The sequence below is a fragment of the Sorex fumeus genome, unplaced genomic scaffold, assembly GCF_029834395.1.
Source record: "Sorex fumeus unplaced genomic scaffold, SorFum_2.1 ptg000094l, whole genome shotgun sequence".
Taxonomy (NCBI): domain Eukaryota; kingdom Metazoa; phylum Chordata; class Mammalia; order Eulipotyphla; family Soricidae; genus Sorex; species Sorex fumeus.
Genome location: NW_026606151.1, coordinates 21,259,598 through 21,285,533, shown reverse-complemented (window position 1 = coordinate 21,285,533; position 25,936 = coordinate 21,259,598). Strand labels below are relative to the sequence as shown.

At 39.2% G+C, this 25,936-nt stretch overlaps 2 protein-coding genes across 2 annotated transcripts; one reads left to right on the top strand and one right to left on the bottom strand.

The window, feature by feature from the left end:
- Positions 1-4,295: 4,295 nt before the first annotated feature.
- Positions 4,296-5,249, top strand: LOC130040154 (putative olfactory receptor 2B8). The gene has a single exon (XM_056132169.1). The coding sequence runs from the start codon at positions 4,302-4,304 to the stop codon at positions 5,247-5,249; it is 948 nt and encodes a 315-aa protein (XP_055988144.1). The 5' UTR covers positions 4,296-4,301.
- A 10,375-nt stretch (positions 5,250-15,624) lies between these two features.
- On the bottom strand, positions 15,625-16,545 carry LOC130040414 (olfactory receptor 2W3-like). Its single transcript, XM_056132491.1, has one exon. It carries the CDS (start codon positions 16,543-16,545, stop codon positions 15,625-15,627), a length of 921 nt encoding a protein of 306 aa, XP_055988466.1.
- Between the last annotated feature and the right edge of the window lie 9,391 nt (positions 16,546-25,936).

Below are 25,936 nucleotides of genomic sequence, written 5' to 3'. Positions count from 1 at the left end.
TTAACTATTATTAATTTTGATTAAGTATTGAATATGAATATGATGTATGAAATTTGAAGTGAAGATAGATTATTTGTACAATCATAGAGAGTTCAGTCCAAGAACATTTTTTCTGGTTTTTATGGTATTGGTCACCTGCTTAATCACTCTTATGATCATATCTCTTTTTTATTTTTTTTTTACCTAGAGTACTCTATTTGGCTTGCTTCACCACCTTTACTGTGAACAAGCCTCTTCAATAATTATTATGCCCTGGAAGCCTTTTTTCATACTCTTGTTTCATAAAATTTGGTCCAAAACACCATCCACGTTCACTAGACTTTCATTTAACATATAACAATAGGTTTATTTCCCCCACTTTGTACATCCTTACATACAATACTATCAAGGGTATCCTAATATGTCTGAATTCAGATCAGGCCTTATGAAACAGGAACATATTAAAGCAATAGATGTCCGTTACAGAACTGTTCGCTGTCTTTGAAAATTTGGCAGTATTTTTTCAGGATTCATTCAGAAACAGGACTGGAAAATTTCAAAGTATTCATTCTTTAAAATAAAACTTGGGGCCTGGAGCAACAGCACAGCAGGTAGGGCGTGTGCCTTGCACGCGGCCAACCCAGGTTCGATTCCCAGCATCCCAAATGGTCCCCTGAGCACTGCCAAGGCTGATTCCTGAGTGCAGAGCCAGGAGTAACCAACCCCTGTGCGTCGCCAGGTGTGACCCAAAAAGCAAAAAATAAATAAATAAATAAAACTTGAAATTAAACACGTAATTTCATGTCTTAATCACAGATATTAATTACTAGCTTTTAAAATCTGTAACTTCTATACTTTACTTAATTTTATCTATTTTTGCTTTCTGTGAGAATTTTAGAATTGCTGTGTTAATATTGCACATTTAATGTATCATATACCACTTCACCTCCATCTTGCTATGTCAATAGTACTTCCATTTGATAAAAAATTTTTCATTTGAAATTTTTTTTGCATATTATTGTAAAATTGTGTTCTCATGAGAATAAGTTGTCATTTCCCATTAATTTATTTTGTGGTTGAAAAATATTATAAGAATGCCATTTTTGTACCACTTATTGTTATTTTAGTTAATTTTCTACATATTTATGCTTTTATCCTTTCAAGCTTTTATATTTATCTAGGTAATTATGTAAAATTTTCATAATAGCGTTTATGATATGACACATTATGATGGTTTTTAAGGACAACATCCTCTCTTCCTGAAGCTGCAATGAGTGGGTTTAGTATTCCTAGTCAGCATTATTTATAGTTTGCTACTAATGACCTACCTATCCTATTGCAGTTTTTCATTTGCTATTTACTTAAACATTGGTGGGGTCTTCCAACCGAGCTTATAATTCTTTAAAGGAAATGGGAAGGAAGTTTCTTTTTTTGTTTGTTTGTTTTGTTTTGTTTTTTGCTTGTAACTTTTATTTATTTTTTTATTTTTAATTTTTTTATTAGTGAATCACCGTGAGGTACAGTTACAGACTTACAGATTTTCATGCTTGCATTTCAGTCATACAATGATCAAGTACCAATCCCTCCACTGGTGCCCATTCTCCACCACCAATGATCCCAGTATCCCTCCCACCACTCCTATCCCCATTCTCCCCTCACCCCACCCCACCTCTGTGGCAGGGCATTCCCTTTTATTCTCTCTCTCCTTTTCAGTGTTGTGGTTGCAATAGAGGTATTGAGTGGCCATCGTGTTTGGTCTATAGTCTACTTCTGGCATGCTTCTCCCATTCTCCAAACACTCTTTGCTTGGTATTCCCTTCTCTCTCTGAGCTGCCTTTTCCTCCAGCATGTGAGATCGGCTTCTAAGCCATGGAGCAAACCTCCTGGTACTTATCTGTACTATTCTTGAGTGTTAGTCTCCCATTCTGTTACTTTATATTCCACAGACGAGTGCAATCTTTCTATGCCTGTCCCTTTCTTTCTGATTCTTTTCACTTAGCATGATACTTTCCATGTTGATCCACTTATATGCAAATTTCATGACTTCATCTTTTCTAACAGCTGCATAATATTCCACTGTGTAGATGTACCAAAGTTCCTTTAACCAGTCATCTGTTCTCGGGAACTCGTCTTTTTTTCCAGATTCTGCTCTTGTAAACAGTGCTGCAATGAACATACGAGTGCAGATGTCCTTTTGACTATACTTTTTTGCATCTCCGGGATATATTCCCAGAAGTGGTATTGCTGGGTCAAATGGGAGCTCAATTACTAATTTTTTGGGAAGCGTCCATACTGTTTTCCAAAAGATCTCAACCAGTCGACATTCCCACCAACAGTGAAGAAGAGTCCCTTTCTCTCCACACGCATACCAACACCTGTTGCTTTTGTTCTTTTGGGTGTGTGCTAGTCTCTGTGGTGTGAGGTGATATATCATAGTTGTTTTGATCTGCATCTCTCTGATGATTAGTGATGAACAGCATTTTTTCATGTGCCTTTTGGTCATTCATATTTCTTCTTTGAGAAAATTTCTGTTCATTTCAAAAATTGTTCCTGGGCTGGAGCCAGAGAACAGTGGGAAGAGAACTTGCCTTGCATGGGTCTAACCTGGGTTCGATCTCCAATATGGTCCCCTGTGCACCACTAGGAAGGACTGATCCATGAGCTCAGAACCAGGATAAGCCCTGAACACAGTCCCATACTCCTCACCAAAAAAAAAAAAATCCCAAACAAACCCAATCCTGTTCTTTCTCCTTCACCAACCTTTTTGTGTTGGTGAAAATAGTGTTAGGAGACTAGATGCAGAGTAGGAAGAACAAGTAACCCAGATCAATAGAATGTACACTTGATCATCAAAGGAATAAAGTGGTGTAGTCTTAATCTTTGCCATATGGAGATTTTTTTAAAAAGGAAATACTCTTGCTTAATTATAAAAAAATACTTAAAGTTTTGTATGATATTGTAAAGTAGCAGATAGATGACCTTCATCAAGTAATCTTAGAGCTACCAATGTGTTTGTTATGGTGTTAAAAACTCTACAGTATAGCTCCAACAAATGGCATTGCCTAGGAACCTCTCATTGTGGTTGCCAGAGTGGACTTGAAGCATCTATAACACACAGAGGCAAAATTTAAAAAATTACTGAGATATCAAGACTAAGAATAATATCAATAATCCGGACATACAATATTACTGTACTACACTCATCAGTAGAGAAAAATCCCATGGGAAATTTCTATAAACAAGTAATAGTGCATCAACGCGGAAATGTTTTTTAAATAAACCATTAAAATTACTGTAATTTAGACATTATTTTATTTTAGTAGTGTTTTATTTGCCTAATATTTTTTTTTTTTTGCTATTTTGATCACACCCAGCAATGCTCAGGGGCTACTCCTGGTGGTTACTCAGGAATTACTCCTGGCGGTGCTTGGGGGACAATATAGGATGCTGGGAATCAAAACCAGGTCAGCCATGTTCAAGGAAAATGCCCTACCCACCGTGCTATCGCTCCAGCCCCTTATTTGCCTAATTTTAAAAAACAACCTAAACTTTCATTTATTTCTTATCAGTCATTGTCAGATAGCTATTCAGTTTATTTTTTTAATAAATTTGTTTCCTGTAAAACACCAAATCATTTGTACATTATTTTGCCTGTGTTTTATATTTTATCAACTGCTTTTTTAGTCCTTACTATATGAAAATAACAAAACATGTCCTATATCTTATATTATCTATTATTTGTGAGCTATGTCAAATACAGCCATGTGTAATACATAAAATAACCTCTCTATATGAAATTTTATTTTTTCTGATTTTTCCTTTTGTTTTCCCTGACTCCATTTTCTCTGAAACAGTTTAAATTTAAAGACCCATATTTTATGGGTCTTAAAATCCTGTAACACATAATCTAATATATATATTTCTTTTATACCTACGAATGATGCAAGGATGTATTTCTTAAATTGACTGTCAATGATATTTCTTATATTGACTATCAATGATAATACCATTTGTGAAGTTGTTGAACTAAGTTGATGTCCAATAGTATCAATGACTATGAGTTTATCATTTGATTAAACAGTCTTGTATGAATACAGCTTAAACTTTTGCCAAGATAGACTGTATGTACCTACTTAATTGAAGAACCTTCTTTTTGGTAGTTGTATGGTTCACACTAGTGCTATTGTGGAGGGTTGGGGGGGCATGTGTGAACAGGTTCAAAGCTGGATAATGTGCTTTACCACTGAGCAACATTATAAACTGGAACGATACTGTATAAAAATTTTAAATACTTTGTGTTGACAGGAGACATATAGTAACAAATGATGGATGAGAAAAATGGAACTTCTTTCACTGGGTTCATCCTACTGGGCTTCTCTGACAGGCCTTGGCTGGAGCTCATCCTTTTTGTGGTTCTTCTAATCCTTTACATCTTCACTCTGCTGGGGAACACCACCATCATTGCACTGTCCTATCTGGACCCAAATCTCCATACCCCCATGTACTTTTTCCTCTCCAACTTGAGTTTTCTGGACATGTGTTATATTACCAGCACTGTCCCTCAGTTTCTGTTTAATCTCAGTGGACCTGACAAGTCTATCACCTATGCTGGTTGTGTGGCTCAGCTGTTTGTGTCTCTGGGGTTGGGATGCACAGAATGCATGCTCCTAGCAGTCATGGCGTTTGACCGCTATGCCGCCGTGTGCAGGCCCCTCCACTACACTGTCATCATGCACCCCCGTCTCTGCTCCCTCATGGCTTCAGCCTCGTGGGTCTTTGGTTTTACCAACTCCTCGGTGCAGACGATGCTCACCTTCATTTTACCACTATGTGGGAGGAATAAAATAGACCACTTCCTTTGTGAAATTCCTGCACTGATCAAGATCGCCTGCATTGACACCAGTAGCACAGAGTCTGAGATGTTCTTTGCCAGTGTTGTTATTCTTCTCATACCTGTGTCATTGATCATGTTCTCCTATGGTCAGATCGTGAGGGCCATCTTAAGAATTAAGTCTGCAGCAGGAAAGCGCAAAGCCTTTGGGACCTGTGGCTCCCACTTCATCGTGGTCTCTCTGTTCTATGGCACAGCCATCTATGCCTATCTTCAGCCCAGCAACAACTACTCTCAGGATAAGGGAAAGTTCACAACTCTCCTTTATGGTGTTTTTATCCCCATGATGAACCCCGTCATCTATACACTGCGGAACAAGCATGTGAAGGGAGCAATGACGAAAATTCTTTGGAAAATTCATGGTTTGATGTGTGTATGAGAAAGACACTTAATGGAAGGACTTTTGAATACCAGAATCTCTCAGATGTGTATATTTTCATGTATGCTACCAAAATTACCCTAACAGTTTTCAGCGGTATTTTCTTTTGCTGTCATATAAAAATCAAAGTTGGAAAATGTAAGGTCATGGATTCATTTCAATTTCTAAAGTGGCGGGGAACCTGTTCCCATAGCATTGCATAATAATAATAATAATAAAGTATTTATTATTTTAAACTGTCCTACAGGTTTACTTATTTAATTTATATAAGGCTGACCTAAATTCAATTCCTGGCACACCATATGGTTCCCCGAATATGCTAGAAGTGATCCCTGAGCTCAGAGCAGGAGTCAGCACAGAGTATTGCTGGGTGTGGCCTGAAAACCAAACCAAACAAAAATATCATATGTTATCTGCTGCTAATTTAGATTCACCAGAAAATGATTTAAAGAATAGGTAAAATGCACATTAATTTTAGAAATTTGCATAGTCCTAAAGTTGATCTCATCACAAAATAACTATGATTCAATTATGAATTGTGAGTATTAATATGATCATCCTAGAAAATTTGAATCTGACATTCTATGTCACTGATTTCCAAGCCATGACTCAAGCTTAAATGCAACATAAGTTTATAAGTGTATTTGGTTCCTGACCTTTGTATATGTTTAATGTCATGAACAATGTTTATATCCATGGAGGTTAGAGTTTTGAGACTCTCATCACTACATTACATGAAATGTTCATGTAAATATAGGTTTTGATTCAGATAAACACACCGTATTTGCATACTAACAGAAGCTTAACAATGATCATACAGTTTTCTATCCTGACAGCTAATAGACACCATCCTGGGCCTTGAAACTCTGAGGTGGTCATGCTCATGACAAGATTTCTATTTTTTTTTTACCACTCCTGGGAATATATCCCAGAGAGGCAAAAATGTATAGTCGAAGTGACATCTGCACTTGTTTATTCATTGCAGCACTCTTTACAATAGCCAGAAACTGGAAGAAACCTGAATGCCCAAGAAGAGATGACTGGTTAAAGAAACTTTGGTACATCTACACAATGGAGTACTATGTAGCTGTTAGAAAAGATGAAGTTATGAAATTTACATACAAGTGGTACAATATGGAAAGTATCATGCTAAGCGAAATGAGTCAGAAAGAGAGGGATAGACATAGAAAGATTGCATTCATCTGGGGAATATAAAGTAACAAAATATGAGATTAATACCCAAGAATTTAGGAGAAATTTCTCCTAAAGAGCCTTGAATATAATCTCAGGGCTAGGATGAAAGAGACGTTACTGGGGCCTGCTCGAGGCAATCGACGAATAACAGGATGATGAAATGAAATGAAATGAAAAACCCAAGAATAGCTGAGATCAGCACCAGGAGCATTACTCCATAACTTAGAGGCCAGCCGGATATCCTAGAGGAAAGGGCAGTTCAGATAGAGAAGGGAACACCAAATAAAGGGTGTTTGGAGGATCCTCCCAGGAGGGGAGATGCATGTCGAAAGTAGACTATGGACTGAACATGTTTGCCACTCAATGCCTCTTTTGCAGACCACAACACCCAAAAGGAGAGAGAGAACACAGGGGATTGCCCTGCCACAGAGGCAGGGGGGGATGGGGGGATAGGGGTGGGGGGAATATTATCCATGGTGGTGGAAAATGGGCACTGGTGGAGGGATGGGTATCTGATCATTGTATAATCGAAACCCAAGCACAAAAAATTGTAAATCTACAACTGTACCTCATGGTGTTTCACTAATAATAATAAAAAAAAAGAATGATAATGGTGGGTCAGGAGTGATAATAGAGTAGATAGGATGTTTGCCTTGAAGCAGACCTGGGTTGGATCTCCAGCATTCTATATGGTTCCCCAAGCTCACCAGGAGTGATTTTTGAGAATAGAGGCAGAAGTACCCCTGAGCATTGCCAGCTGTGACCCAAAAACCTAAAAAAAAAAAAAAGGTTGTGGGCCACTACTCTATTGAAGGTTTCTTACATCACTATTTTATTGAGATTTTTTTAAATCATGAATGGATATTTGATCTTGTCAAAAACTTTCTCTGCATCGGGGCTGGAGCAATAGTACAGTGGGTATGGCATTTGCCTTGCATGCGGCCAACCTGGTTCGATTCTCAGCATTCCTTATGGTCCCGTGAGCACCGGCAGGAGTAATTCCTGACTGCAAAACCAGGAATAACCCCTGTGAAACACTGGGTGTGACCCCCCCAAAAAAAATGCTTTCTCTGCCCAGCACAGCAGGAACAAAGCAAACAAAATGGGGAAGGTGCATGGAATCCCACCAAGCTCACTTAAATCACTTAACTTCCCGTTAGTCGTCGATTTGCTCGAGCGGGCACCAGTAACATCTCCATTTGTCCCTGTCGCATGCTAGTGTAGCCCAATGGCATCTGTTCGCTCCGGGAACATGAAGAGCCTCAAACCAATCGTTCATGATCTTGACGAAGAAGTCTGACCATCTGGTAGGTGGGTGGCCACGCGGTCTTTTGACATCCCGTGGAATCCAGTCGGTAACAGCTCTAGTCCAGCGGTCGTCTTTAAATCTCATTACGTGAACAGCCCATCTGATTTTCGACACCTTGGCAAATGAGACAGCGTCCCTGATTCTTGATCATCGACGGAGGTCAGAACTCCGGATTCTTTCTCTCATTTGAGTGAAACGTGATATTCCAAGCATAGCTCTTTCTATTCTTCTTTGGGAGACCTGAATAGCGTTCTCATCTTGTTTGCGTAGGGCCCAGGTCTCTGAGGCATATGTTAATGCAGGAAGAACAGTGGAATCAAAGAGATGTGCCCGGAGCTGGAGGTTCTTCGTCCTCTTAGCTATTTCTTCGACGTTCTTGAAGGCGTTCCAAGCCGCTCTCTTCCTCCTGGGCAGCTCGGGTGCCAGGTCATTTGTCATGTTGACTTCTCGACCTAGATACACATAGCTGTTGCATTCGGAGATGGTCATTCCATTGAGAGCGAATGGGGCGTCAGGAACGAGGCTGTTTCTCATAAACATTGTCTTCGTAAGATTCAGCTGTAGTCCTACCTTTCCACACTCACGGTCAAAGTCGGCCAGCAAACTCACCAAGCTCAGTGAGTTTAAATAGTATCACAGAAGGCTCTACCAGTACTAACCAACTCTTCAAACTCTGAGTAGCTAGTGACATCACGTTGGGGATGTTTAATGAGCTCAAAGAAACAATGGCACAAGATAGTCAGAAAAACACAATAAAGTATGAGAACAGAAATGAGAATACTACATTCAGAAGGGTGGTTTTTGATACAGAAACCCAATAGAGGTTCTCAGCAACACAATAACAAAAACTGAATAGCTATAGTATGAGTAACATGGCTAGAATAATGTTAATGGTTTTGATATTCAACTTTATTACAACTTCACCACCACCACCAAAGTTCCCAAGATCCTCAATCATGCGTTCAGCAGCATGACCATGATTTGAATTTCTGGCATCGTGCATAGTCCCTGGAACACTGCTAAGGGGTCGCTTCGGAACACAGTCAAAACTAGTCCTAAGCACTACAGGGTCTGGCCCCCAAACAAACAAAAAAGTTCCTTAAGTATTTCTTAGAGAAACAGTTTAATGGGAATAAATTATTTAAATTGTTTTTAGCCTGAAGAGCTCTCTATTCATGCATAAATCTGAGAGAAAGCTTAGCTGGACAGAGTACTCCTGATTGGATGCTTTATCCACTCATTACTTGTATATATATATATATATATATATATATATATATATATATATATCATGCAACTCCTTTCAGCCTGCATAGTTTATATGGAGAAATATGTCATCCTAGGAGACAGGGTTCCCTTATATGTGGCTGTTTTCTCATACTGATTTTAGGATTCCTTTTTTGACTTCTGCTATTTTAATTATAATGTGTCTATGTCTGTGTCTGTTTTGGAATTTTTTTCTGAACTCACTGAGCTTTTTTGGGTCATACCCGGAAATGAAGAGGGGTTACTCCCAGCTCATACACTCAGGAATTACTCCTGGAGGTGCTCAGGGGACCATATGGGATGCTGGGAATCAAGAAGAGCAACATTCACATGATAGAAGAGATAGGAGCAGAATTTGCACTTGGAAACTTCATACGAACAAACCTCCAAGCAAGAAAAAGGTTAAACATACAGATTTAGGGCATGAATCTTTGTATTTAGGTTTTTCCACCCCATGGCTGTCACATGGTTACTCACTTCACCATTCAGGAGATGTATCCAGTGGAGAAGATGGTGGAAGTGGTTGTGAATCGAGGCTGCTTGGACTTCAAGTTGACTTTTTCTTTTAAAAATTTTAATGTACGGTCCAAAAAGATGGTACATCGGGTAGGGCACTTGTCTTGCTGGCAGTCAACCTGGATTCGATCCCTGGCATCCCATAATAGTCCCCATCGCACTTCCAGGAGTAATTCCCGAGTGCAGAGCCAGGGATAATCCCTGCGCATCACCAGTTGTGACCCACCTTCCCCCAAATTAAATACAAATTTTAATTTAGTATAAATAACATGATTAGAATAGTGTTAATATTAATAGTTTTGATGTACAAATATACGGTACCTTCACCACCACTAAAGTTCCCAAGACCCTCTACCATTTTCCATTTTCCTTATGTCACCTGTAGTCTTCTCTTCCTTCCCCATCACCCCTTCAAACACTGTTGGATGATGTTTTAAAATGAACAGTTAAGGGTTTGCCACTTTATATTGTCCTTTCTCTTATTTTATTTCTCTGTATACCACTCTCTCTCTCTCTCTGACTCATATCCCTTAACATAATGCTCTCCAATTTCTTCTACATTGAAACAACTACAATCTTTCATACTTTCTTATGGTTGAGTAGTTTTCTTTCTCCATTTTATTTGTTGAATACTTGGGTTGTTCTCAAATTCTAGCTATTGCAGTAAGTGCTGCAATACTTATAGGTATTCACGTATTTTTTTGAACTAATGTTTTTATGAGGGGGTGTAGATGCCAAGAAGTTGAGTTGCTGAGTCATATGGGAGTTCTATTCATTAACATCTTTTATTGGAGGTGGGGAGAGTACTCTGCTGCTCAGGGCTTACTCTTGGCTCTGTGTTCAGAGGTCACTCCTGGTGGGCTCAAGGATTGAATCTGGGTCAGCTGCATGAAAGCAAGAGTCCTACCCTCTGTACTATCTCACCAGCCCTACATTTTGAGAATTCTCTGTACTGCTCCCCACTGGTATGGAACCTGATGACACTCCCAAGAACAGTGAAGAGTCTGGGGAGATAGTGCTTGCCTTGCGTGTGGCCAACCCATTCTCATAGCCCTTCAAGAACTTCTGAACATTGTTGGGTTGGATACAACCCCTCAATCCCTATTTTTTTTTTGTTTTTTGGGTCACTCTAGGTGATGCTCAAGGTTTAACTCCTGACTCTGCCCTCAGGATTACTCTTGGTGGTGCTTGGGGAACCTTATGGGATGCTGGGGATCGAACTCTGATCTACAGCATGTAAGGCAAGTGCCCTGTCTACTGTACCATCTCTCCAGCCCCAATCGCTCACCCTATAGTTTTTAAAAAGAAAGAAACAAATTCCCATAAACAGTGAATGAAGATTCCTTTTCACCACATCCCCACCAACACGGGTTGTTTTCAGTCTTTTTGAAATACGCCATTCTCACCACTATATGATAACATCTCGTGGTGGTGGTGAGGTGAAGGGACTGTGTATAAGACCATAATGTCAGCACTATTGTAAACAAATAGCCTAAACTGGAGTTAATTTCAGAAAAAAATTACATATGCTTTGCAATGCTATTACAAGAGACGAGCAAATGGAAACACCACAACTACCCAGCAAGAGTGGATAAAGAAGTTGTGGTATGTATACATAGTGGGATATGGATTAGTCAAAAGAAAAAATTGCCTTTTGCATCTATAGATTGAACTAGAGAATCTATTTAGTAACCTAAGTTAGAAAGAGAAAAGTGAATGCCTGGTGATCTTATCCATATGTGGCATATTAGGGAAGCAAAACAAAGGAATGGATATAACCAAATGTATATACCCAGGACTGTGGTCAAGAGGAGGGAAACCGAATGACTAGGAATTAGTACTTTGGAGGTAGGAGTAGTATAGTACATGTGTTTATAAAAGGCATAAAATTATATCTCCTAACATCATATAGACTAATATTTCCTCAAAAATTATGTAAACATGCTACATTAAGTGAACAAAACAAAAGTGAACTTAAGTGACTTTAAATTTTTTAACGGGGCTGGAGAGATAGCACAGCGGGTAGGGCGTTTGCCTTGCACATGGCAGACCCGTGTTCAATTCCCAGAATCCTATATAGTCCCCTGAGCATCGCCAGGGGTGACTCCTGAGTGCAGACCCAGGAGTAGCCCCTGTGCATCGCCAGGTGTGACCCAAAAATCAATCAATAAATAAACAAACAAACAAATAAATATTTTAAAATGAGGCATAGAATGTTATTATATTAAATTTCTTCCCAATTAATACAAACACACAAGTGTCATCGCAGTATTTACTTAAAGGAAAAAACTTTTGTGGCAGTGTTCTGCACATCCTAGGAAGTCGTTGCTCAACCACAGCAGTAGGTTTTGTGGTTTCATGACATCTTGAGTCTCTTCATCAAAGTGTTTCATTAGCAGGGTGATTCAGTGACAGTTTCATTTAACAATGAGTGTTTCGTCAATAGTAAAAAGCAGGAGTAAGTAATACCATCGGAGTAAGTAATATTTAAAGCTTTTTTTATAACAGTGTATATTAAATATTTACCATGTCAGATTATAATTTTCCAACTTTCATGCCAATTATGAATAATAATAAAATTCTGGACTTAGAATAATTAAAATGTGCTGTATGCCTAGATATTTGAATATGGTGGACTAAATTATTGGCACTGATGTCTTTCCTTACATTTCTATGTTTGTTTGTTTTTTTTTTACGTTTTGCATTTGAGCAGCAGATGGCCCCTTCCTTCTTCCCTGCTGCTAATGGTGGTATTTATTCTGTTGCATGGCATTCTTTTTCTCTGGGGTTTTCTCTGCGTTCATATGATATCATCTATTGCATTTTTCTTGCTCCCTCTTGTGGTAGGATTTTAAATGTGTCTTTTCTGTTTCTTTTCTTTTTTTTCAATTATTTTATTGAACCACCTTGAGAGTTACAAAGCTCTCATGTTTGAGTTTCAGTCATACAATGATTGACCAGTGCACATTTTCCACCACCAATGTCCCCAGTATAGCCCCCACACACACATCCCACCCCTCTCTCCCTGCTTCCATGACAGAGAATTTTACAGTTATTTTGATATTGCCATTCTGAGGCTGGAGCGATAGCACAGCAGTAGGGCGTTTGCCTTGCATGCAGCCAACATGGCCGACCCTAGTTCGATTCCTCTGCCCCTCTCAGAGAGCCTGGCAAGCACGGCAGAGCCTGGCAAGCTACCTGTGATGTATTCGATATGCCAAGCACAGTAACAACAAAGTCTCCAATGGAGATATTACTGGGTCCGTTCGAACAAATCGATGAACAACGGGAGGACAGTGACAGACCTTAATAGTAAAGTTACTTTTAACTTGCCTTGCATGTTGCCAACCTGGGCTCAATCCCTGGCACCCTATATGGTCACCAAAGCCCTCCAGGAGTGATCCCTGAAAGCCACACCAGGAGTAAACCCTGAGCACCACCAGACATGGCCCCCAAACAAAACAAGACAAAATAAATAAAGGTGCTTAGGAAAACTGAAAAAAAAAATAGTAAAGTTACCTTTAATGCATGTAAGTGGATGGAGACTCTTTTTCTCTAGGGACTTTCCACTCCCCAATGACAGGAAATTCCATCACAGGAATAATGACATCACCTTTGTAATCCTTACTAGCATTAAATGGCAACACTGAACAAAGTGTTCTGGGCCAAAATTGGATCAGAACAGAACTTCAAAGGAAAGCATCAGACTGTATCAATACAAAGATAAATGCCTCTGGAAACTCAGCAACTTAATAACTCTAAAGTAACTCAAAAATTTTAAATACTAAAGGACGAAAGCTTTATGATTTTTTTTCTTTTTGACTCTTGGGTCACACCAGCCATGCTCAGGGGTTACTCCTTGCTCTGCACTGAGGAATTACTCCTGGAGGTGCTGGGGGACCATATGGGATTCTGGGGATCAAACCCGGGTCAGCCATGTACAAGGCAAATGCCCTATCCTCTGTACTATTGCTCCAGTTCCCTAGCTTCATGTTATATGTAATATTTCTGTATGTTAGATATGAAAAGAGACTATGAGAGAAATAACACTATCTGATGTGTGTAAGAAAATATTGACTTGATGACATAAACATGTTCATATACATATGCATAATATTGGCCAAATTCTTGCAAAATATATTCTTTGGAGAATATTAAATGAAATAAGTATAAATATATTCATTTTCTTCAGGAGGCTTGTGGATAAGGTGAGTGAAGTGCAAAAGGACTAGATATATATTTAAAAATATGCAAAAGCACAAAGTACCTATGTAATATCTCTTGGCTTATTTTGTTCATTTTGGTTCATAGTCTTGCATCAAAGCTAAAGCAATAACGTCTACTTGAAAATTTTAAATAGAAAAATTACCTGGGAAAGGCTCACTGGAGCTGGAGAGATAGTACAGCCAGGAAAAGCATTTGCCTTGCATGCAGCTGACCAAAGTTTCAATCCCCAGCACTGCATATGACCCCCTGACAATCCCCAGGAGTGAACCCTGAGTGGAGAATCAGGAGTAAGCCCTGTACACAGCCAGATATGCCCCAAATGGGAAAAAAAAGGAAAGAAAAGAAAAGAAATTGAAAGGTCTCGCTAGAACAAGATCCAGGTACTTAGGATGAATCATAGAGACAAACACCAGTGAATATATTCCTAAGTGAAAATCACTTACAGTTTTTCATACCATCATAATGCTCGCACACATAAATGGATATGCATGCAGGTTGTTTTCCTTTTATACCTATTTCTATTATCACTTAGTAATGCCTTAAATAAGAATTGTATTGGGGCTGGAGGAATAGCACAGTTGGTAGGGCATTTGCTTTGCACGCGGCCGACCCAGGTTTGATTCCCAGCATCTCATAAGGTCCCCCTGAGCACCACCTGGAGTAATTCCTGAGTGCATGAGCCAGGAGTAACCCCTGTGCATTGCCAGGTGTGACCCAAAAAGAAAAAAAAATTGTATTTGAAAGATGAGGTTATTAAAATTTATCCTCATATGCCCAGACACTTGTTTTAAAATCCTAGCTTTGCTTTTTGTGCCCATTTGATGATAAACACATGTCACCATGCTTCAACTGGCTAATCTGTCAAAGGAAAGGGCACCTTGTGAACATAAATCCATGTAAGAACAGCACAAAACTCCCACATTTATTAAATATTGAACTTTGTGGTCAACATTTGTGAATCTACATATAAAACAAACAGAAATACTAAAAATAATTTAATTCTGCTTCATCGTGAAATAATGTTGAGTTCTAACTTAGATGCTATTATTGATTCTACCCTGGCTAATGATTTATTTATCTTCTCCAGATAATGACATTTAAAGATATCAAAGATAAAAAGCGTTGTATTTTGGCACTCCGTATATTTCAACTTCATAATAATTACATAAAACATCAATGGGAAAGAAATTATTATATTATTTCATTTCGCTTAACTGCTTCCAGTCAATTTACACAATTTTACTGGATATTTATTAGATATCGCCAATTTGAGCAGTAGGAAAAAAGATGATTTGAAGTGCAGACCAAAAAAGATGCCGTGAATTAAATTTTACCTAGGATATAGTTAATCACCAGCCTCATTTTTGTAATACATATACCCGAACGCTATCCCTAGATGTTTTTATTAAATAGATTGGGATGCTTCAATGAATTTAAAATCGTTAACTTGAGGAATGATTGGTTCCTATTCACCAAATTTTTATTTTAAAAAATGCTGGTGCTGAAAGTAGACTATAGACCAAACATGATTGCCACTCATTGCCTCTTTTGCAAACCACAACACCCAAAAGGAGAGCGAGAACAAAAGGGAATGCCCTGCCACAGAGGCAGGGTGAGATGGGGGGGAATGAGGGGTAGGAGGGATACTGGGATCCGTGGTGGTGGAAAATGGGCACTGGTGGAGGGATGGTTACTTGATCATTGTATAATTGAAACCCAAGCACAAAAATTTGTAAGTCTACAACTATACCTCATGGTGTCTCACTAATAAAAATTTTTAAAAAAAACCCACACAACATTACCTGTGTAAGGGAATAAATAAAAGATTGGAACAAAAAAAATGCTGGAAAAGATCACTGACTCTTATTTTCTAGACCCCAGTCTCTTCAGTGCCTCCTTAACATCCTTATTTCGCAAGGTGTAGATGAGAGGGTTCAACATGGGAGTCACCAAGTTATAGAAGAGGGTAAGGAACTTTCCCTGGTCCTGAGAAGAATTATTTCCCGGTTGCATGTACATGTAGATAATATTCCCGTAAAACAAAGAGACAACGGTGAGGTGGGACCCACAGGTGTTGAACGCCTTTCTCCTTCCCGCTGCGGACTTAATCCTCAGCACGGCCACTGCGATGTAGCTGTAAGAGATGAGGATAAGGGACAGGGGTACCAGGACAATGATGACGGACAAGATGAACACGGTGCTCTCCACGGCCACCGTGTCCACGCAGGCAATCTTTATCAGAGCGGGCATCTCACAGAGAAAATGCTTCACCGTGCATCGCCCACACCGCGGGAGCTTCATGGTCACTGGGGACATCACCAGGGAGTTGAGGAGGCCGATGCCCCAGGCCACGGATACCAGCTTCCAGCAGAGCTGGGGGTGCATAATGACAGAGTAGTGGAGGGGCTTGCAGATGGCAGTGAAGCGGTCATAGGCCATGACTGCCAAGAGAACGCATTCGGTGCCACCCAGGCCCAGGAACATAAAGAGCTGGATGGCACAGCCGATGGCGCTGATGGTCTTGTCGGGGCCACCCAGGTTGAAGAGGAGCTGCGGGATGGAGCTGGTGGTGAAGCAGACGTCGAGGAAGGACAGGTTGGTGAGGAAGAAGTACATGGGCGTGTGCAGGCTGGGGTCCAGGCGGGACACCAAGATAATGAGGATGTTGCCCACCAGCGTCACGAGGTAGAAAATGAGGACGAACACAAAGAGAATCCGCTCTAGCCAGGGTCTGTCTGAGAAGCCCAACAAGATGAACTGATCCTGGCAACTCTGATTGGTCATGGCAGTGGATCCTCAATCCCCTCCCTGTGGAGAAGAGGATGGGAGGGCACCGTGTTGACAACGAAGCCCACCAAGAACCCAAGAGAGAGATGACCGTCGCCTCAAGAGATCATGCACAATTAAGTGCATAGGATTCCAATATTCTCTGAAGATATAGATTGGATTTGTTTTAAATGAATATGGCTTTCTATTGCCTTTATTTACTTATTTATTTATTTATTTATTTATTTATTTGTGAATACCAAAGCAGAACAGCCTAGTAGAGCAGAACAGCTATGTATAAAAGACAGGAGAAGATTTTGGCCAGGCCCTTGAAACAGCCATCATTGGTTTTCAGTCATAGCAACATAGCCAAACCAGATGCTTCCACTTTATTTATTTAGATCCTGGATTTCCTTCTACTCAATTCTAAATTTTGAGAATTTGTTTTTCTCAGAGATCCCAGCAAGCTACTGAGAGTATCTCGCCTGCACTGCAAAAGCCTGGCAAACTACCCACGACGTATTCAATATGCCAAACACAGTAAAAACAAGTTTCACAATGGAGACGTTACTGGGCCCGCTTGAGCAAATCGATGAACAACAGGAGGACAGTGCTACAGTTTTTCTTTAAAGCTTTTACAAAAAAAATAATAATAATCATTAACTTCTGCATAACATCCTTTAAAATAGCTATGCCATCATTTATAAAACATTTCTCCATTGTTGGTGGTTAACGGTATTTATAATACTTTAAAGGTCTTGAGAGGGGTCTGGAGCAATAGCACAGTGGATGGATACCCTGCACGCAGGCGACCCAGATTCAGTCCTCAGGATCCCCCAAGCACTGAGTACCACCAGGAATAATTCCTGAGCTCAGAGACAAGGGTATCCCTTGAGTGTCACTGGGTGTGGAGCAAAATCCAAGACCTTTAAATAAATAATAAAGGTCTTGATAGAGAAATTGGGGGTCAGGAATCAAGCTTACAGAGGATGGAATGCATGCCTTGAAAGTGGAGGTTCTGGGTTCAATTTCTGACACTGGGTGTTTCCCTGAGCATTGTGGGAGTAACGCCAAGAGGCCTACCACTTCATTGCACATCTGGAAATGATCCTCCGGATCTCTTGAGGAGAAAGAGATGGAAGTACTTGTTTTGCTGCATTCTAAACAGCAAAAATCTAAACATTCAGATTTCTTCCTGTATCTGGTAATTTTTTGATTTTCCAAACAAGTTACTTAAATTCTCAGCTATTAATCATGAAGTTGACTAAAGTGTTTATATTTAATAACTTTTCACAATAGGGTCAACATTCCTTTGTCCCTGAGCTAACTCAAGATGGGTCATGGAAACAATAGAACGCAAATTCTTTATACCTTATGATTTTTATGCAAAATAGAAGTTAGGACTGATTCCTTTTCTTTGTTTTGCTTTACTCCCAGTTCCTGACCATGAGGGTCACTCCTGACCATGCTCAGAGAACCCTGATATACTGAGGCTAGAGCCTGGGTATATGGCATCGGAAGCATGCGCTCAGCCCATTAAACTCTCTCTCCAGCCTGAGGCTGATTTCATTTTATTTATTTATTTATTTTCATTTTACTCACTGATTTTATTTTATTTTATATACCTTTATTTTATTTTATTTTATTTATTTACTTTTGTATTTATGATGTGATCCCTGCTTCCACTTTATCCTTTATGTGAAATAATTCCCATCTACAACTATAGACACATATTTTAGGAAAGACAGAATTATGTAAAGTTTTCAGTGAGTATATTTTGACTATTTCTTATTGTTTTTTAGGGGTTTGTTTGTTTTGTTTTGTTTGGGGCCCCTACCCAGTGGTGCTCAGGGATTACTCCTGGCTCTGTGCTTGGGGATCACTCTTGGTGCTTGTTGAGACCATGCTGTACTGGGTTCGAGCCAGGCTTAGATGCTTGCAAGACCTTAACCCCTCTGTGATTTCTCTGGCCCTACAATTTCTTCCTTTTATGGATAATGCTCATACTTATACTTTTAATTGGCTGTAACCATAAAGGAGACATAGTTTTTAATAAGCCAAAAAAATTACATTGTAAAAATTATAAAATAATTAAAATTAAACTTAGGTTAGTATAAGACATAATGAAATATAAATGTTATAAAATTATGTACTCATTTACATCATGCATAAATTTATATTGGGTTGGAGCGATAGCACAGCGGGTAGGGCATTTGCCTTGCACGTGACCAACCTAGATTCAATTCCTCCACCCCTCTCAGAAAGCCTGACAAGCTACCAAGAGTATCTCGCCCGCACAGCAAAGCCTGGCAAGCTACCCATGACATATTTGATATGCCAAAAACAACAACAACAAGTCTCACAATTTGTTGTGAGACATTATTGGTGCCCGGTCAAGCAAATCGATGAACAATGGGAGGACAGTGCTACAGTGCTACAATTTACACATAAAATTAAGTTTTATGATCTCAAATTTTTAACATTAAGAGAATGCTATCAAGTTACTTTTTTAAAAAAAAAAGTATAATTTCTTATCTCCAACGGCTAAATGTCAAAGAAATTTCCAACAAATCAGGATTTCCAACTTTCAAACTGGTGGGTCAATCCAGTCTTAAATAACTATTTTATAACAATTTTTCTGTTAGCCAAAAAGATAATACACGGGTAAAGAGCTTCATGAAGCTCACCTAGGTTTGATCCTTGGCAGCATATATGCTCCTCCAAGCACTACCAGGAATGATCCCTGACCAGAGAACCAGGAGTCAACCCTAATTGCTGGGCTTGGCCACAATAAAATAAAACAAAACCCATTTTCTATCCATAAGAAAGATCTCAAAATCCTTTTAGTACTTCTTGAAACCAAATATTCCTTGATTTCATTCAATAATTGCAGAAGTAACATTTCTGGTTCATTTGAATATATCAAAGACACCTCCCAAACCATACAGTGTGAAACACTCCAAAGATGTGTTGGTAACTGTCATGTATCAGGCTGTTTCCTGTAATCTATACAGGATGTGGTATATGTGAGTCACAAGACCTTGATTTAACATTACCATTCTGTGACGTCACAATTGTCTCATAGATCTCACAGATTTCAGTGCTACCTCCAGTTTAGGTACATAAAGAGTTTTATGAGTCTACCAGTTATCCCTTTAATGACTGTAACTTGTTCCAGTGACTTTTTCTGACCATCTAACTACGAAATTGAGATCCAGAAATGTCTGAGATACATGAAGACATTGCATCTCCAATTCCACCTTGTACCACTGTTACTAAAATTAATATGTTGGCTTTTGGAGGTTTTTGTTTTGTTTTGTTTTGTTTGCTTTTTGGGTCACACCTAGTGAAACACAGGGGTTACTCATGGCTCATGCACTCAGGAACTACTCCTGTCGGTGCTTCGGGGACCATATGAGATGCTGGGAATCTAACCTGGGTCGGCCATGTACAAGGCAAGTGCCCTACCTGCTGTACTATCACTTTCGCCCCACCCACACTGTTATTTTTTTAACCAAAAAAAAAATACATTATTATGAAATGAATTCACAAGTTGTTAGATTATAAATTTTAAAATTAGGGGCCAGACAGAGGTAGGGGGGTAGGGGGAATGAGGGGATGGGAGGAATACTGGGAACATTGATGGTGAAGAACGAACACTGGAGGAAGGATGGGTACTCCATCATTGTGTGACTGAAACATAAGCACGAAAGCTTATAAGTCTGTAACTGTACCTCACGGTGATTCATTAAAAAAATAATAAAAAGTAAAACAAACAAACAAAAGAAATATTTAGACAAATGCTAAAATAAATGAGGGACTAGAGCGATACCACAATGGGTAAGGCTTTTGCCTTGCAAGTGGCCAACCCAGGTTTGATTCCCAGTATCCCATATGGCCTCCTGAGCACCGCCAGGAGTAATTCCTGAGTGCAGAGCCAGGAGTAACCCTTGTGCATTGCTGAGTGTGACCCAAAAAGCAAAAAACAAAAAAAAAAATCGACCCGAGTTCGATTCCTCTGCCCCTCTCAGAGAGCCCGGCAAGCTACCGAGAGTATCTTGCCCGCATGGCTGAGCCTGGCAAGCTCCCCGTGACGTATTCGGTATGCCAGACACAGTAACAACAAAGTCTCCAATGGAGACGTTACTGGGCCCGCTCGAGCAAATCGATGATCAACGGGAGGGCTGTTGACCAAGAAAGTTGCTAAAAATACCTTTTTATTTTATTAGTGAGACACCATGAGGTACAGTTGTAGACTTGCAAATTTTTGTGCTTGGGTTTCAATTATACAATGATCAAGTACCCATCCCTCCACCAGTGCCCATTTCCCACCACCACGGATCCCAGTAACCCTCCCACCCCCCATTCCCCCCATCCCACCTTGCCTCTGTGTCAGGGCATTCCCTTTTGTTCTCTCTCTCCTATTGGGTGTTGTGGTTTGCAAAAGAGGCAATGAAGAAAATGGATATTGCAAATATAACCTTAAACAGTATTGAAAGGATTATGATGAAATTTATGAGAACAACGTGATATTTTACTTTTCAAACTGTTGATTAACAATAGTTAAAATATGTAAAAAATTCAGATGAATGAGCTGAATGGTTATTTATCCAGATAATTTTGAGATAATTATGATATTATCATAATTATACCTGCATGGTACTTACTTACCTTGCATGAAGCTGTCCCAGGTTTGATCCCTGGGACCTTAAAGGGTTCCCTGATCCTCGCCAGGAGTGATCCTTGAGCACAGAGCCAGGAATTATCCTTTATAATAGGAAGATATGTCCCCTCAGAAAAAAATGATGCATTTTTCAAATTTTTAAAAAATTTTAGCATTTTCCAAATAATTTAAATTGATCATTATAGATAGTATATGAGGCATATAGATATACATATACAGTGGCAGACACTATAATTCTCTTCTTTTTACTTTTTTCTTATATATTGCATACTAGTTGTTGGGTGTCAGGTGGATGGAAATGAGCTTGGACACATAGACATGTGTTCTGCTATCTCTGCAGTATAAGCCAGGTATTATAAAACTAAGGTTAGTTTTAGTAAGGTTGAAGTTGTTGAAAAGATCTGGAGGTGTATGATCTTTTCAAGAGGAAAAAAGCAAACAAGATACAGGAAGTAGTCTAATGGGGTGAAACAATTTGTAGACAGCTAGGGTATGTTATAAAATTTTATACAATATTAGAAGAAAGATAATAAAATAGCTAGTAATATCAGTTAAAGCACTATTAGTAAATACTAAATTTGAAAGACCAAAGAACCAAAATATAGGTATATATTTAAAATTGTTAAAGTGAACTAAATCTGAAAGTTAACTTCTTCATCCCTGGAGTGCATATAAGTAGATAAAGATTTGGGAACTGGGCTACATTGCACTGATGGATGAATCTGTCTGAATGATACTGTCCCAACAAAAAGTCTGTCACCAAATTCTCTGTGTTGGGAAGGCAGTGAAGGGATAGGATCAGGGAGAGTTCTCTATGGTTGAATCAGTCTTAGTTTTAAGGCTCTGCCCTGGAACGTAGCTTTGTGGCTTTACGCAAGTTAAATTCAATGGTATTCTTATCTGCCCATCAGATCACAGTATCAGCAAGTATTTTCACTGATAGAAAACTGAAGAAGCAAACTTATGAAATGGTGCTTACTCAGCCTAATAATATCATTCAAGATTTATTATCACAACTGTTATATTCCTTGTGAGTAAATGGTTACAGGCAGGTCAGTAATGGTATGCTTTAGAGGAGAATGACTGTTGTGTTTATATGGAGTATTTGTGTTCTTTTTATCTCCAGTGACCAGCTCCATCATGGAAGAATGCCAGAAGGGACAAAAGGAGGGAAGTTCACTGTGTCCTGGAAATAGGGTGAGTGAATTTTTAGCTTATAATCATAGGGATCAGAGAAATGAAGAAAATGACCATTTCCAAGTTCCTTTTGCCCAACATATCTACACTCATAGAATCTTCTTTCTCCTCTCTGCTATTGCCTGCCTATTGCAAAGAGCAACCCTGCTTGTCTGTTTAGGGAAACTTTGAAATGTATTCACTTTAAAATCAACAGGTTATAATTAATCTATTTTGATAGTCTAATGTATTCAACAACCTTGGCAGTTTTATCTACTGCTTTTGTCCTACTTGCCCAGATTAAAAGTTTAAAATGGAGGGAAGGGGGGAAATTATAGGGAATTTGGGGGCATAATATGTCAAGTATGATAGATAACCCTGCCTTCATGGAGATTATAGTCCAGTATAGTATTAGGAGAATAAAAATATGCATTCGTAATTTAGGGATTAAATAAAATTATGGATTTGTATCTACAAAGGCATCCGTATATTGTGATTGAGGGTGTAGAAACAAAGATGCAGTCGTACCTGAAACCAGGGAATGAAGGATGTATTGTTCTTAGAAGATGTACCTCAGGGTAGGGGATGTAGCAGATGCTTTGCTTGTACGGACTCTGAATTCAACCCCTGGCGCCACATAGAGACAAAATCAAGCACTTGGTTTTGAGGATGTTAAGTGAAATAAGTACATAAGCAAATAAGTGAAATCAATCACCTGCTGGTCTCACTCTTATGGGGAATATAAATCACTAAGAAACTGACAAAAATCAGCAACAGTAGAAGTAATTCTGAGACTTTTACAAGGTTACGAGGAATGGGTAGGCAGATGGTTTTGGTGGTGGCATGATCCTGGAACTTTGGTAGTTGGTACGTGAAACGAACCTCCTGAAATTCCAGAACATTGTGAACCAATGACAAATAAATGAAGCACACTGGGAAAATATATATAGAAAAGGAAAACCGAGAGAGGTGGGGATCAGGGAGAAGTTTTATAGATACAGGCTTTAGCATAAAGTTAGAGACAAAAAAAGTGGCCTGTGGGAGAAACTAGTGTGGTATTGTGGAATATTTAAGGGAGTGACATTCACTCACATTTACTCAGCTATAAAGTGTAGCATGTACATGGTCTTGCGGCCCATGTTCAAGACAGTTGGGCTGGGGTTGAGGAGGGCCTCAGACACTGAAAACCACTGAAAACAGGAGAGCAAAGTACAACCAAACTTCAAAAATGTGCCTGTCCAGGAGACAAGCTGGGGACATTGGTGGAAGGAAGCTGACGCTGGTGGTGGGATTGGTACTGGAACATTGTATCCCCAAAATACAACTTTGGATAGCTTTGTAAATCATGATGTCTTAATTTGAAAAAAAAAAAAAACTGTTGATGTTTTTGGGCTACACCCAGCAGTGCTCGGGGCTTCCTCCTGGTTCTGCACTCAGAGGTCACTCCTAGCAGGCTTGGGGGGACCATAGGGGTGCTGGGATTGAACCCCGCCCACCTGCATGCAAGGCAAACACCTTACCCACTCTGGCTCCAGTGAACAAAATTTTAAATGAAAAGAAAAAATAAACTTGTGGAAAACATACAGGAGGAATTCCTAGGTGATTTAAAGCAGATTCATGAATGTGAATTGGAAGTTAGAACTCACTCAACCTGCAGTGAGTTAGAATACAGGGGTACTGGGAAATGGGAACGAGTCGTGATTTGGCTCCAGTAAATCTAGGTGAAAAACTGAAGCTATGCTAGGTCGTGAGAGCTGTGATAAAAGGAGCGACGTGGACGAGGTCGTGCTGGAGACCGTTGGCCGTGTCGAGAGAGGAAACTGGGATACAAGACCTCATGTCTGTCTGGCCGTCCGCACAGCTGCTTGGGGGAAGGGCAACACAGGATCAATTGGTTGGTCCAGAGAAGGGGTTTAATTCGGAGGTCAAGTGAGTATGAGGGCATGATGCTCTATGCGTCTCTGTGACGGACACCCACATCCTTTCTAGCTGACCAAATATGGATACACAATTGCCACCATAGTGTGAGTGAGCCCAAAGCACTTTATAACTTAAAAAAATGAAAATGAATAATACTTTTAAAGTGTTATCAGTTATAGATTTTTGCAAAGCTCTAGTAAGCAACTCTTTTTTTTTTTTTTTTTTTTTTTTTGCTTTTTGGGTCACACCCGGCAATGCACAGGGGTTACTCCTGGCTGTGCACTCAGGAGTTACTCCTGGCAGTGCTCAGGGGACCATATGGGATGCTGGGAATCGAACCTGGGTCGGCCATGTGTAAGGCAAACGCCCTACCCGCTGTGTTATCTCTCCAGCCCCTCTAGTAAGCAACTCTTAATGTGCACTTTTTTTATTCTGGATTAGTGATTGAATAAGATCCATCATTTATTACTGTTTAATACCTCTAAAATAGTCAATTTATTCTCACAGCCGTCAATGATATGAAGAAATTTATCATCCCAGCCCACATTTTTAGAGAATAATATTAATATCCAGGAAAGTCAGGACTTTCTTAGTATCAACATAACTGATTTTACTTTAGCTTGAATTAGTTGAAATGTTAAATTAATAGGAATTTTATTCAATGTGGTTAGCAAACCATTATTGAGGGATTTTTTTAAATATATAAAATATTTGATATTATTATATATCATTTTCTTATGGGATTACAAGTCAAAGAAAGCATTTATGAAACGTGTTATATCATGTTATATCATGTCCATACATGTTATATCAAAGCACATGGATCTTCTACATATGATTAATAATATCTAAATTTGGCCTCCCCAAATGAAAATTGCTGAACTTTAATATCTAAACATTTTGACATCATCATTAATATCTGATCCATATGTCGGACTTTTGAAAGTTGAGTAGAAGTTCTGTATTGGAATCTAAGAATCCGAACATTGTGAAGAATTTTATAAGCATGGATTTGTATTTGAAATTTATTTCTATGATTATATATCTTTTCACAATTATCAATGATGTTAAAAATTATGCTTCAGCTCAGTATTTCCTTCCTTATGCAATTGTCCCCTCTATACTCTTTTCCTAGATATTTCAAAGGAACTTATGCCAATAATAACATTATTGAATATGACTGACAATCGTATTTTCATAGTTGAGAGTCAAGTAGATAGGAGTAAGAAAAAAATGTATTGCTAGAGAATAAATAATTAAAAGATTACTTGCCTCCTCTTTAAGAATCCATGAAGAAATAGTCAGGACTTAATTCTCTTCTAATCGTCTCTTACTCCTCTCTCTGTCTCTCTGTCTGTCTCTCTCTCTGTCTCTGTCTCTGTCTCTCTCTCTCTCTCTCTCTCTCTCTCTCTCTCTCAAATTTTTTCACTTCTAGGACTCTGGGTTATGGTCTCTGTTCTTCAGGATACTTGCCCTCTGTGAATTTACCTTGTCAACTTGCTTCTGAATTTGCAAATAAAATCTGCATGGAGGCCCAAGTGTGGGAGCACCTGGTCTCCAACCAAATGAACACTTTCCACGGACAACCCCGACCCACAGTTTGTGTAGAGCTAAGGCACAATGGCAGGA

Coding starts and splice junctions, on each gene's coding strand:
- LOC130040154 (XM_056132169.1), top strand. CDS start 4,302: ATGATGGATGAGAAAAATGGAACTTCTTTCACTGGGTTCATCCTACTG.
- LOC130040414 (XM_056132491.1), bottom strand. CDS start 16,545: ATGACCAATCAGAGTTGCCAGGATCAGTTCATCTTGTTGGGCTTCTCA.